This window comes from Canis lupus, chromosome 5 (genome assembly GCF_003254725.2).
Source record: "Canis lupus dingo isolate Sandy chromosome 5, ASM325472v2, whole genome shotgun sequence".
Taxonomy (NCBI): domain Eukaryota; kingdom Metazoa; phylum Chordata; class Mammalia; order Carnivora; family Canidae; genus Canis; species Canis lupus.
The window spans coordinates 22,500,676-22,513,957 of NC_064247.1; the positions used below are offsets into that span (position 1 = coordinate 22,500,676).

General features: G+C 44.7%; 1 protein-coding gene across 1 annotated transcript in view; it reads right to left on the reverse strand.

The window, feature by feature from the left end:
• Positions 1–10,900, reverse strand: part of FDX1 (ferredoxin 1) — a 33,664-nt gene extending 22,764 nt beyond the window's left edge. Inside the window, exons 1-2 of the mRNA XM_025465605.3 lie at positions 10,556–10,900; positions 5,072–5,196 (exon numbers count right to left, since the gene is read on the reverse strand). Of these exons, the coding sequence (XP_025321390.1) occupies positions 5,072–5,196; positions 10,556–10,719 (289 nt within the window). The 5' untranslated portion in view covers positions 10,720–10,900. The remainder of the gene's footprint in view (positions 1–5,071; positions 5,197–10,555) is intronic.
• Positions 10,901–13,282: the final 2,382 nt, after the last annotated feature.

Below are 13,282 nucleotides of genomic sequence, written 5' to 3' on the forward strand. Positions count from 1 at the left end.
AAAGGATGGTTGGTCAGGCCTCACTGAGGAAGTAACATATAACCTGAGCCTGGAGGGATGAAAACCCCAAGTACAGGAGGAGAGACTGGGTGTCCAGGCAGAGAAAATGTATGTATAGTGTGTATGAAGTCTCAAAAAAAACTTCTGGTGAGTACAGCCCCTGAGAAAAGGCCCATGGGGCCTCGTAGGCTGGAGTAAGGAATGTGGACTTATCCTAAGTGACACAGGAGGTTATTTGTGGTCTTCAATCAGGGGACAGCATGCCTGATGTGCCTTAGGACAAATCCCAAGTGGTGGGCTCCAGAAGGGAAGGTCGGCACAGGTCCTGGTATACAGTGGCTGGCTGGCCCCAGGCACTGACTGCAGGGATGCAGGAAGTGGGACCCACTTAGATTTTGGGGGCACAAGTGACAGGAGCTCCTGATGGCACTGGAGGTAGGGGATTGGGGAGGAGGAGTAAGATTCTCCAGTTTTGGTCTTGAACCACTGAGCAATGCTCCTTGCCAACAGTAAAGCCCCGAGGAAGAATGTGTTTTGGGGGAAGGAAACAAAATCAAAAGCTCTTTAGGTATGTTGACTTTCAAATGCCTGTGTAATTTCCAAGAAGAGATGTCAAGTAGAAAGTTGGATCTTAAGTCCAGGGCTCGGGGAGAGGTGAGCTAACAATGTAAAGGGAAGACGACTTTATGGACATCTACACAGGATTTAGGGTCACAGAGGGATGCGATCACCTGGGGAGAAACATAAAAAGGACTCTGTACGTGGTCAGCTTCGCTATTGTAGGACTTACGACAAGGGCAACACTGAAAGAGTCTCCATTTTCAACATCAGGAATTAACCAAACAGCTGTCCCCAGGCTTCTTGACCTCGTTTCCTTCATCTTTATTCTAGAAAGTGGCTTAAGCTTAACTCTATCTGTAGTGAAGCCAGTTTAGTTTATCTCAAGTTTGTACTTAAATGCCAAAATTTCTGGACATGTTCAGGTCATTGATCCTTAAATCTTTTCTCCTGAGACCACATAAGTGAGTGCAGACTTCTCATCAAACTACCCAAGATTGTGGCATTAAATTTTCTATATTAGGTGGTAAGGGGAAAAGATTCTTCTAGTGGTTACCTCGGTGGGATGGGAAGCCTTTTTTCTTCTTTTTTAAGACTATTTGAGAGAGAGTGTGCATGAGTGTAGGAGCACGGGGAGGGGTGGAGGGAGAGGGAGAAGCAGGTTCTCCGCTGAGCAGGGAGCCCACGAGGGACTCAATCTCAGGACGCCAGAATCATGACCTGAGCCAAAGGTAGATGCTCAACCACTGAGCCACCCAGGTTCTCCTAAAATCCTATTTTCTAAGCACCTTTGCTTATAGAGCATCTACTCCTAAATTAACAGCACAGAATGTTAGGGGAGACATTCCAGAGTTACTGGTTTGGGAGTGCGTTCCAGTATGACACCATCCCCTGACGAGTTAGTGAACACTGTGCCAGGATATCAAGATTTCAAGTTTTTCAACAGCATAAAAGTTACAAGTTCCAATGCACACAAGTAACAGCATGGTTCACCTGCTCCTGTCAAAGATCAGGAAACACTTCTATTTATCTGCTGAAGTGGCTCCAACCATATGGCATTAGCATAAACAACAGTCTATAATTCACCATGATTGTCAGCTTTAAAATTAAGTGAATCTCTTCACATTTTAAAAATGGGGATAGATTCACACAATTTCAAACACTGCATAGAATATGAAACTTCAATATTTTCCTATCACCCTGACTTTATGTAATTCATGTTTGCATAAAATGTAACCACAATATAGGTCTTAAAAAGCATAGAAATGTTATTGGTAGTCACAGAGTAGTATAATGGATGAATTTTATTTTACATGTTTATTAAATTTTTCAAACTTTTCTACAGTGGATATACATTGATTTTTTAATCATAAAACAATGTTACTTTCTGTGTTTATACAGATTTTTATTTCTTACCCCAATTTTTTAATTGTAGTAAAATATACATAACATAAAATATACCATCTTTTGCCATTTTTATGTATACGAGTCAGTGGCAGTAAGTACGTTAATTATGCTGTACAACCATCACCACTGTCTATTTCCAGAAGATACTCTTCATCCCAGATTCTTCCCTTAGTCTCTGGTGACCTACTTTGTCTCTCTGAATTTGCCCATTCTAGGTAACTCATGTACATGGAATCACAGAGTATTTGTCCTGTTTTGTCTAGCTTACTTCATTTAGCACAAATGTTCTCAGGGATCATCCACGTGGCAGATTGTATCAGAATTTCACTTCTTTTTATGGCTGAATAATACTCCACTTTATGTATATACCACATTTTGTTTATCCATTCACCTGAGCACTGTGAATGCTGCTGCTAAGAACACTCCTGTACCTACGTGTACCTACAAGTATCCCAAGTATCTGTTTGAGTCTCTGCTTTCAATTCTTTGGGGGATATACCTAGAATGGAACTCCTGTATCACAAGGTAACTGTGTAACTATCTGAGGACCTGCCAAACTGTCTTCCACAGCAGCTGCACCATTTTACATTCCCACCAGCAAGGCATCAGGGCTCCAATTTCTCCTCGTCCCTGCTAACTCTTGTAATTCTCCCATTTTTCTGACAACAGTCATCCTGATGGATGTGAAGTGGCATCTCATCATGTACACAGATTTTTATATAGAACAGACTAATGCAAATATTTATAACACTTTCTTAATATCAGATATTACTCTGAAGACACATATTAATTTAATCATGAAAGTCCTAGGAAGTTAGTACCATTATTATCCTTATTTGATAGATAATGAAACTGAAACACAGGGAAGGTTGGTGATTTTGTCAAGTCAGAGATATTAAAGTATGTCACTACAGGGGCACCTCGGTGGCTCAGTCAGTTAAGCATCTGCCTTGGAACACAGATGTCTGCATTTTTAAAACTTTTATAGGGATCCCTGGGTGGCGCAGTGGTTTGGCGCCTGCCTTTGGCCCGGGGCGCGATCCTGGAGACCCGGGATCGAGTCCCACGTCGGGCTCCCGGTGCATGGAGCCTGCTTCTCCCTCTGCCTTTGTCTCTGCCTCTCTCTCTCTCTCTCTGTGACTATCATAAACAAATAAAAAAAAAATAAAAAAATAAAAAAAAAATAAAAAAAAAAAAACTTTTATAGAGGTTCTGAAACTCAGTCCCAACCAAGAACTACTGCATTAGACTAAAAAATTCCTTATAATTAGAACTTTCTCAACTATTTCTGTGACAGGTGTTCACACAGGAAAGACTTTTCTTAGGAGAAATGGCAGAAAGGAAAAAGCGGAGCTTTGGGAGGTAGAGCTTGGGTTTGGGTCCTAGATCCTTTCACTGATTCCATGTATGACCCAGGGAAAATTAATTTCTCCGAGCCTTATTTTCCATATCTGTAGACAGAAGTTTATTTTTTTTTTTTTTTTTTTAATTTTTTTTATTTATTTATGATAGGCACACAGTGAGAGAGAGAGAGAGAGGCAGAGACACAGGCAGAGGGAGAAGCAGGCTCCATGCACCGGAAGCCCGACGTGGGATTCGATCCCGGGTCTCCAGGATCGCGCCCTGGGCCAAAGGCAGGCGCCAAACCGCTGCGCCACCCAGGGATCCCTAGACAGAAGTTTAAAAGAACAAATCTAATTCTCAGAGTTGTTACAAAAACAGATGACATATGCTGGAACGTCATATGCACTTGAAGAGCAGTTGTTATAATTAACCCTGAAACTGACGTTAAATTTAGAAATTCAGCAAATATTATGCACCATCAACTCTGAACAAAATCTGCTCTGTGAGGTACCTAAGCAAGAGCTCACCATCTCATACCGGAGAGGGGCGTTCTCCTTGAAAAGGAACACTGTGATGAGCATTAACATAGACAGGCATGCTTATTATATGACAGGAAAAAGGAGGAGGAGAAGTAATTCTGGTCTGGAAAGCTCTCTTAAAAATGCGATGTGAACAGTGCTTTGAGAGAAGCACATCAGATATACTCCTTGGGCCTTACTGCAGACCAATGGTTCTCAAACTTAACACGTATCATAATCATACAGAGGACCTGTCAAAACATTGCTGGGCCCTCCTGCAGACTTTCTGATTCTATAGGCCTGGTGTGAGGCCTGAGGATCTGCACTTCCCAAGTGACACCAATGCTAATGGTAAAGGGAACCCCCTTTGAGAACCACCACTCCAGAAAGAGAGTGTGCTTGAGCAAAACTATTAGGTTGTAAAAAACAAAAGAAGACTAAGGAAGTGTCACAGACCGAAGATGTAATACCTAAATGCAACATGGGCTCCTGGATCAAATCCTAAAACAGAAAAAACATTTGTGGGAAAATTCTATTAAGTCTAGAGTTTTTGAGTTATTCAACTAATGTTAATTTCTGTGTTTTGATTATTATACCATAGTAATATAAATTGTTAACAGTCGGAAGAAGTGAGCAAAGATTATATAGGAAAATTGTTTTCTGAACAAAGATATTTCCAAATATAAAGTTAAAACCAAAAATCTAAGTCAAAACTAACTACTCTTCTGTGATACAACATTCATTATCTCTAACCTGGTGCTTTCTTTTTTTTTTCTTTTTAAAGATTTTATTTATTCATGAGACAGAGAGAGAGAGAGAGAGGCAGAGGGAGAAGCAAGCTCCACACAGGGAGCCTGACGTGGGACTCGATCCTAGGATGCCAGGATCACGCCCTGGGCTGAAGGCGGTGCTAAACCGATGAGCCACTGGGGCTGCCCTAACCTGGTGCTTTCAACTCCACTTTCCACTCCCAGCTTAGGGCACACAAGTCATCATCAGTAATCAGGCAACAGACTTTGGGGCACATGGTTAATTAAATGTACAAAGAAGAGAAACACAGCATCACTCATATTCTTTATAAATGAGAATTTAACACTAACAATCCTGAATTTTAAAATTTTAACACATTTTGAATTTTAATGTTTTACTTAGCATGCTAAGTTAAAATTCTGCAAAAAAACCCAGAAAGTTGAAGCCTACTTAATGGTTTCACTTATACATTTTAAGGAATGTTTCATACTCACCAAAGCCATCAATATCTAGATTGTTTTCAATCACAACATCTAGTAGAGAGTCACCAACTTTTCCTTTGGCTGTTAACGTCTCACCGTCACGGTTTACAAAGTGGACTGTTACTTTATCTTCTGAGCTGGAAAAGGAAGCAGTCGTTTTTATTTTTAGTGATTTCAAGATACTTGAAAATAATTGTTTTCAGAACTTGTAAGGCCAAAAAAATAGGGTGTGTACATAGGTGCACATATGCAAATATGCTCTTTATAGTATTTTCTTACCTTTCCATTTGAGGAGACACCACAAATCAGAGGGATGTCTATGTACCAATCTAGCAAAGAGGAAGCTCTACCTACTACCTTAAAAGAAAGAGCAACTACATTCCTATCAAGGCCACCTGTTGTGTCACCCCAAGGGTCACGGTCACATATCAGTCGCGTGAAAACATTTAGCAATCATCAATCATGAAATCTATGTTGCTCTTACACAGTCCTCTGAAAAGTAACATCTCTTTATGTAGTGTCCCTAAAAGATGAGACCATGGTAATGGAGAGCTTTTAAAAAGCAAATCACTCTGCTATCAATACAACACCTGTTGTACAAGTATCTGACAGGCACTGTTGCTGAGAGGCAGCAGTCTGATTATTTTCTAAGCATTTAAGTATCTCATTTTGGTCCACATCATGTACTCAAAAATCAAAGAAACTTAGATTTGTATTTGTTTGAATCAATGGGAAGATAGATATAACGTCTCTTACATGTTTTATTATAGAATATCATATTATCCATCAGAGTTAGCCAATGGACTTAAACTCCTTTCCCTTCTCACAAGTATCATTCCAAAATCTGGGAAAAGAAATAATATTAAACAGCCAGATGCTTGTCATCCACCATTGGTCATTTTTAATTTTTACCTCGTAACTGAAAAGATGTACTTCAGCTTAAAATAATTAGTTGCAATTTTCACTACAGCCAATAGATGGTAACAATCCATCAAAGGAAACTTTAATGTAAGTAAAAGCCTAGAATTATATAATTCCAAATTATCAAGTCCAATTATCTTATTTTACAAATGAAGCAACTGAAAGCCCCTTTCAAATAATGCCCTCCCTGGTAATTCAATGCTGAAAAAAGAAAATTCTACAAATTAGAAATGATCATATGTGTGTGTGGTGTGTGTGTGTGAGTGAGTGAGTGAGGGGAGAGAGAGAGAGAGAGAGAGAGAGAGAGAGAGAGAGAGAGAGAGAGAGAGAATGCCCCTCCAAAAGGGCCTGTGCTCTCCAACTTGTTTTCACAGCCAAAAAATACTTTACAAGTGAGTACTCCCGAACATTATTCATGGTTTCCAACTAGACAAGTGGCATCTCTGCCCGGCCGAAGGCTGAGAATGAAGATACTCTGGAGGCAGGGGCAGACCACTCTTGTGGTTACTAGAAGAGTAGAGACTAAAAATGGAGTAGACACTGACCTCAGAGACATGCAAGGGGCAGAAATAGGAGGTTCTGGTGACCAACTATATAAGGAAGACTGAGAGAGGGAGAAAACATTGAAATCTCCAGCTCTGGCACAAAGGGCCCCGGTTTTTTTTTTTTTTTTTTTTAATTTTTATTTATTTATGATAGTCACACAGAGAGAAAGAGAGAGAGGCAGAGACACAGGCAGAGGGAGAAGCAGGCTCCATGCACCGGGAGCCCGATGTGGGATTCGATCCCGGGTCTCCAGGATCACGCCCTGGGCCAAAGGCAGGCGCCAAACCGCTGCGCCACCCAGGGATCCCAGGGCCCCGGTTTAACCTAGATTTAACAGAGACGGAACAGCTCTGGGGAAGATGGAAAGGCGTTCAGGTCTAAATCTGTTTTAATTGAGTTAAAAAATATATATTAAAAAAATAAAAAACAGATGAGAATGTGTGGAAGCCAGATGGAAATAGGGGTCTGCGTCCAGCACTGCAGTCTAGGGATCGGACACTGACAAATGCCAGTGGCTAAAGCTGTGAGAATCCCATCACTGATGTGTACCACTGAAAGCCAGAGGTCTTACCGCTGGAACACTATACAGTTAAGTTTACGGCATGGAAATCTCTTTTATAGCAGACGCCTCTTCTGTAAAACCAGCGTAACATCTAGGTTCTAGTTTTGACAGTGGAGGCAAGGTACTTCACGCAGAGGAGAACTCAACAAATGCTGATTAAGAACTTTAAGGCCTCCATCCTGCTGTTGCTAAAAAGCCTAACCTATGTATTAAAGGTGTACCATCCCCAGAAAAATACTGCAGAGTAAGAGCAATAAAAGGTTTGCCAAAGGATCCGAGAGGAAGCAGAAACGAGAGAGGAAAGGTAATCCTGCAGTCGACAGTATGGAATGCAAGAATCAGATGTGGATTCTAGTTGCAGTTCTGACACATGCATGAGAGGACCATGGGAAGCCACTTACTGCCTAGTGGATGAGATGGGGACAACAGTGACTTCACCACACTCTTGAGACAATGGAAGTCAAGTCTGGGGAAACATTGTTCCTTAAAGCATCATACACGGGTACTTTGCCCAAAAAACATTCTCCATTTGCTATCAGCAATTGGCATTAGTGGGTTTTATATTTTTCCCCCAATTCTAAGAACTAAGCAAAAAGCTGTTCCCCAGAATAGGACTTCATGCACTGAGAAATAAATACAATCCTTCTAAATCTTCTACCATCATCAACTAATCAGTCAGCATCAAAGCAACTCTTCCCTTCACTTGCTACCTTTTCCTACTGCCATTTATTCTGCTCAACCACAGCAGACACTTTAACAAAGGTGTCATGGACTGTGGTGGTTAAGTTTGTAAGAGACCTCTCATGGGGGGGGGAGTGATAGCTGCTGATACCCACCTTTTCACCATACAGAGTGGCCCAGGGGGTAGTTGGTCCAAGAAAAGGGCCCCTTCATGAGTCCCTACTTTCAGAGCCACCATAACTCTTCCAAATGACCCTATGGGCTAAGGAATTGTCAACTATTACGGTACTCAAGAAAGCAAGTGAAAACTACGGGAGTTGTAGTTTCCTAGTCTGCCAGCTACTTAATATGAAATTTGTATTCCCTACCCCACCTACCTCCCAGAATTTTCTTGAGAGTGAAATACAATTTTTGTGAAAAGCCTTTGGAATTGAAATCACTACAAAATATAAAGTATTGTGTCGGGGTATTCTGGAGCAAAAGGATTTTCTTCAACTCTCAGTTACTGATAACTTAGCTACATGCTGAACTTCCCAAAACGGAACTACAGCTTCCAGGCTTCTCCATCCGGCAGAACTTTGTGCAAATCAAAGATGTTCTATACTGGGCAGCCTGGTGGCTCCGTGGTTTAGCGCCACCTTCAGTCCAAGGCATGATCCTGGAGACCCGGGATGGAGTCCCACATCCCGCTCCCTGCGAGGAGCCTGCTTCTCCCTCTGCCTGTGTCTCTCATGAATAAATAAATACAATCTTAAAAAAAAGATGTTCTATACCTGCAACGTTCAATACAGTTGCTATGACTCCATGTAGCTGCTGAGTACTTGACATGTGTCCAGTGCAACTGGAATACTGAATCTTTTCATTGTATTTAACTTACATTATCTTAAATAGCCACATTTCGACTAACCATAGTCGAAAACACAAGTCTCAATAGTAAGAGCTGGAAAGTCTAGTGGTAGCTCCAGAGTCTGTGATACAAGGCACAAGGCCATCCGTTGAAACTGTGCCAATGAGGACGAAAGCAAGGTTATGAGGGAATAGAACAGATGTGATTCCCTTTAAAACAATTTGGTATATCCAAGTTCAAACTTAATAAATTTGGGGGAGACAGTCCCGCATTTACAAAAGCATTCACGTTCCCTTTATTTTTTTAAGATTTTATTTATTTATTCATGAGAGACACAGGGAGAGTGGCAGAGAGAGAAACAGGCTCCTGGCAGGAAGCCTGATGCGGGACTTGTTCCCCGAAGCTGGGATCAGGCCCTGAGCTGAAGGCAGACGGTCAACCGCTAAGCCACCAGGCATCCCCACATTCCCTTTAAATACTAGCTTCTAAATATGTTTGATATATGTCCCAATTTATACACAATTTTTCAAGAATGTATCAACTGTAGAAAGCAAGACATGCATGTAGAGAGGTCAAGGCAGGGAAGTCTCAGGGAAATAGGGACAAATAAATCTGGCTTGCCTTCTCCATTATCTCCCTCATAGTCCATTCAACGACAATTTCTTGAGAACACATTACCTAATAGTAAGATTAAGTTCTCAGCGAACTTATCAAGAACCCAGACAAGGCAGCATACAAACCCAACACTCTCTCCTTCCAGTTCTTCTATCCTGCTACATGACAGCAAGAGATCAGAGAGCTGTTCAGAGACCTGCATTACATGAGGCTCTGCCACACTGCCACACTCTGAAAGGATGAGTAAATTTTCTTTGTTACATCGAAGGGGATCGTGTATTTGAAAAATAAACATATCTCCAAACTATAAAGCTTCAAGACATCTGGGGGCAATTTTTTCACATCTCTTGCAGCATTTAACACAAAACAGAGCACTGCGGGCTTAAGGAGCTACTGCTAACAGTGGCATCTTCTGGGCCCACCCCATTTGCCAGGCACAAGGCTACCTGTATTACCTGACTACTCCTTCAAATGACCCTCTGAGGCCTATACTAGTGCTATGCTCCAGTTACAAACGGGGAAACTGAGGGGCACCTGGGTGGCTCAGCGGATGAGTGGCTGCCTTTGGCTCAGGTCGTGATCCCAGGTCCTGGGATGGAGTCCCGCATCAGGCTCCCTACAGGAAGCCTGCTTCTCCCTCTGCCCACGTCTCTGCCTCGCTCTGTGTGTCTCCCATGAACAAACAGTCTTAAAAACAACAGCAAATGGGGAAACTCAGATCTACAGTGATGGAGGAAGTTAGGCATCAAGTGCGGGAATCCCGCTTAAAACCCTGCCTTGCCAGTCCAAGGCGAGGCTCTTACCCGCTAGAGCTCAAGGAGGGGCGTCCAGGGCCTGAAGGGCACAGGGCGCGTGTATTCTAAACAGGCGTTCCCCTGCCAGGGAGCTGTACACACAATGTCCTAACGGGGCCGGGGAAAGGTCCAGGACGAAAGCTGCCGGCCGGGACACCGGGGGGAGCATCCTACGAAGGTCACCGCAGCCTGCGGGCAAAGCAAAGGTCGGCGCCGCGCCAATCCCCGGAGCTGGGCGGCGGCCGCGCGCGGAGGACCCGGGGGCGCTGGGAAAGGGAGGGCCGGGCCCCGGGGAAGGAAGCCGCGGCGCGACCCGAAGGGAGCCACGGCCCCCGAGCAGCGCCAGGGCCGCCGCGGGCGAGGGCCGGGCGATCGCGGACAGCACCCGCGACGCCGGCGGCCGGGAAGCGGCGGCCGAGCCCGCGCCCGCGCCCCCGCCCGCGCCCCCGCCCGCGCCCCCGCCCGCGCCCCCGCCCGCGCCCCCGCCCGCGCCCCCGGCCGCCCGCATGCGCACGCAGGGCCGCGCTCACCTGCTCCGCGCCGGCGCCGACGCGCTGTGCGTCCGGGGCGCCCCCGCGCCGCCGCACCGGCCGGGGACGGCGCGGGGTCCGGCCAGCAGCCCCCAGCGGCGGGCAGCGCCGCCGACGCTCAGGAAGGCGGCGCGCAGGAGCCCGGCGACTCCCGCGGCGGCCATGGCCGGAGGTCGGGTGAGTCCCGGAAGCGACGCAGGCCGCACGGCAGCGGCCGCGACAGGCTCGGCGGGTGCGGGCGGGCCGGACGCCCGGGGAGGCCGCGGGGAGGAGCGCGGCGGCGGCGGCGGCGGGGTCCCGCGGGGCCTGTTCGTGCGGCGGCCGCGGGCTGCGCGCGCCTTCCGGGTGACCTATAAACCCGGCGGCGCCCCCAGGGCGGTGCCTCCCGCTGCCGGTTCCCACGCCTCCCGGGTGGGCGTGGCCTCGAGGGGGCGGGGCTGCGCGCGGGCCGAAGCGCCTGGGGTCCCGACTCACCTGCTGGGTGCAGCTCGGCGCAGCTCGGCGCAGCTCGGTGCACCTCCGTGCTCGTGGGCGTGCGGGAGGAATGAATGGTGAAAGCCCGACGTGCAACAGAAAGATACGGGGAGGGCACCAGGGTGGCTCAGTGGTTGAGCGTCTGCTTTCAGCTCAGGTCGTGATCCTGGGGTTCTGCGATCATGCCCTACATCGGGATCCCGGCGGGAACCCAGCTTCTCCCTCTGCCTAAGTCTTTGCCTCAGTGTGTGTGTGTGTCTCATGAATAAACAAATAAAAAGCCCTACCCCCTCCCCGCAAAAAAAAAAAAAAAAAAGGAAATATAAGATAAAACGACTCACAGGGAACAACACCACTTCTGTTACACGCACTTCTCTCTCCTCCTCCCTTTCAAACAAAAACGAAGGTAGGCGATTATCATCCCCGAGTTGGAATTAGGGTAAAAGGGAAATCTGGGCATTGGCAAAGGACAGTAGGAAACCTCACAGTGCCAACAGACTCCATACCCAGAGGAACAATAATGACCATAAACTATAAACGATGGCAATAATGAACAAACTCGAAGATACTGGAGAAAACAGCTAATAATCCACGGTAAATAAATGCTTGTTCAGTGCATGAAATCCATGAGTTTGGAAACTTTTTGATGAACTGAGTTTTTTTTTTTTTTTTTTAAGGCTTCTACAAAACCCAAGAAGGATGAATTTAGAAATACATGTTATCTTGATTGATACATTATGGTGGAAAGAGCATGGGCTTTAAGGTCAGAAGTAGCAATCAGTGTTCAAATCCAAGGTCTACCACTCTTGACTCTGAGACCTTGGATAAATTCTTCTCCTCGAGGATCAGAGTTTCCAAAACACTTCAGTACAGATAAGATGTTCCAGTCTCCAGGGCCATTCTGAGGGTTACAGAAAAAGAGGCACAATGGCATAGTGCGTCACAAACATTAATGCAATGACTTCCTGGGCCCCCTCCCTAAGGCCATCTTTAAAGATGCTAAAGGCCAAAGTCAAGTGAATATTGCAGATTTGCTAAACACAATAAATGGATTTTTGAAGAATATTCAGAGCAAGAAAGTATAGGCCTGAGTAGTTTCTGGAGACAGTGTGTGCTGGGCATTGAACCTGATTCACAGAGAGAGGGCAGACGTTTGGCTCCCAGATTGCCTAAATTTTCCCATAAAGAGAAAGACTTTCAGGCCAGAAAGGGCACAACAAACCCTAACAAGTATTTGGAAAAAGGAAGTTGTAAAAGAACAGTTACTTTTTTTTAATATGAGATCAAATCTTCAAAGTGAGATGAATTCTAGGAAGAAAATGGGAAAGGATGGGAGTGCAGACCTTCTCTCTCCTCTCAACAAATCCAACTTCAGGTGGGTTATGGGGCTTCCAGCTTTGTGCTTGGTGGAGTAGTTTGTATACATTTTTCTTTCTTAGTAGCCCCCATACTACTAATTACAGAGCTTTGAGCATATCATGTGGTCAGTAAAAATTTATGAATAAATTAATGTCGTCATGTAACTTCTGTTAGTAATCATGGCAATTCATGAAGCAGTTACATGAAAATTAGAAATGGAAAAAATGATCTCTGGTTTTCAAAGATGGCTATGGGTTGATTCCAAAGATTACGAATATCAGTTCAGCAGTATTCCAGAGGGGATTTATAAACTTGTGATGCCTGAACACAGATTTAAAAAGCAGTATAGAATTACTAAGGAAAAGCTTCTGCCTATATATTTCCCCATCTTATAAAATTCCCATCTGCAGGGTACCTGGCTGGCTCAGCCTGTAGAATTCATGACTCCTAATCTCAGAGTAGTTAGTTCAAGCCCTACCTTGGGTGTGGAGCCTACTTAAAAACAAACAAACAAACAAACAAACAAACAAACAAAAAAAAAACTTCCACCCTTCCATCTTTCACTCCTGTCAAAATCCATCCATATTTTGAAGCTCATTCCAAATTCTGTCTTCCCAATGAAGTTGTGCCTGTTTATCCCAACAGATCATCCTCCCCACTGCTAAATGCCTGCTAATGCCTCTATTCTTGTAAGACTGAGAGTACCTGTTATTTCAAACAGAATAATGTTCGTGGAGAGTGCTTTATAAACTGAAAAGTATCATAAAAATTGAGATTCAGTGTTTACTGAGCACCTTCTCTGCATTTCATGGTACCATGGGCTCCATCACACATACTTCACAGAGCTCCTCTTGACAGAAGCTCCCAGAAGTAAGGATGCTGTCTTATTCATAT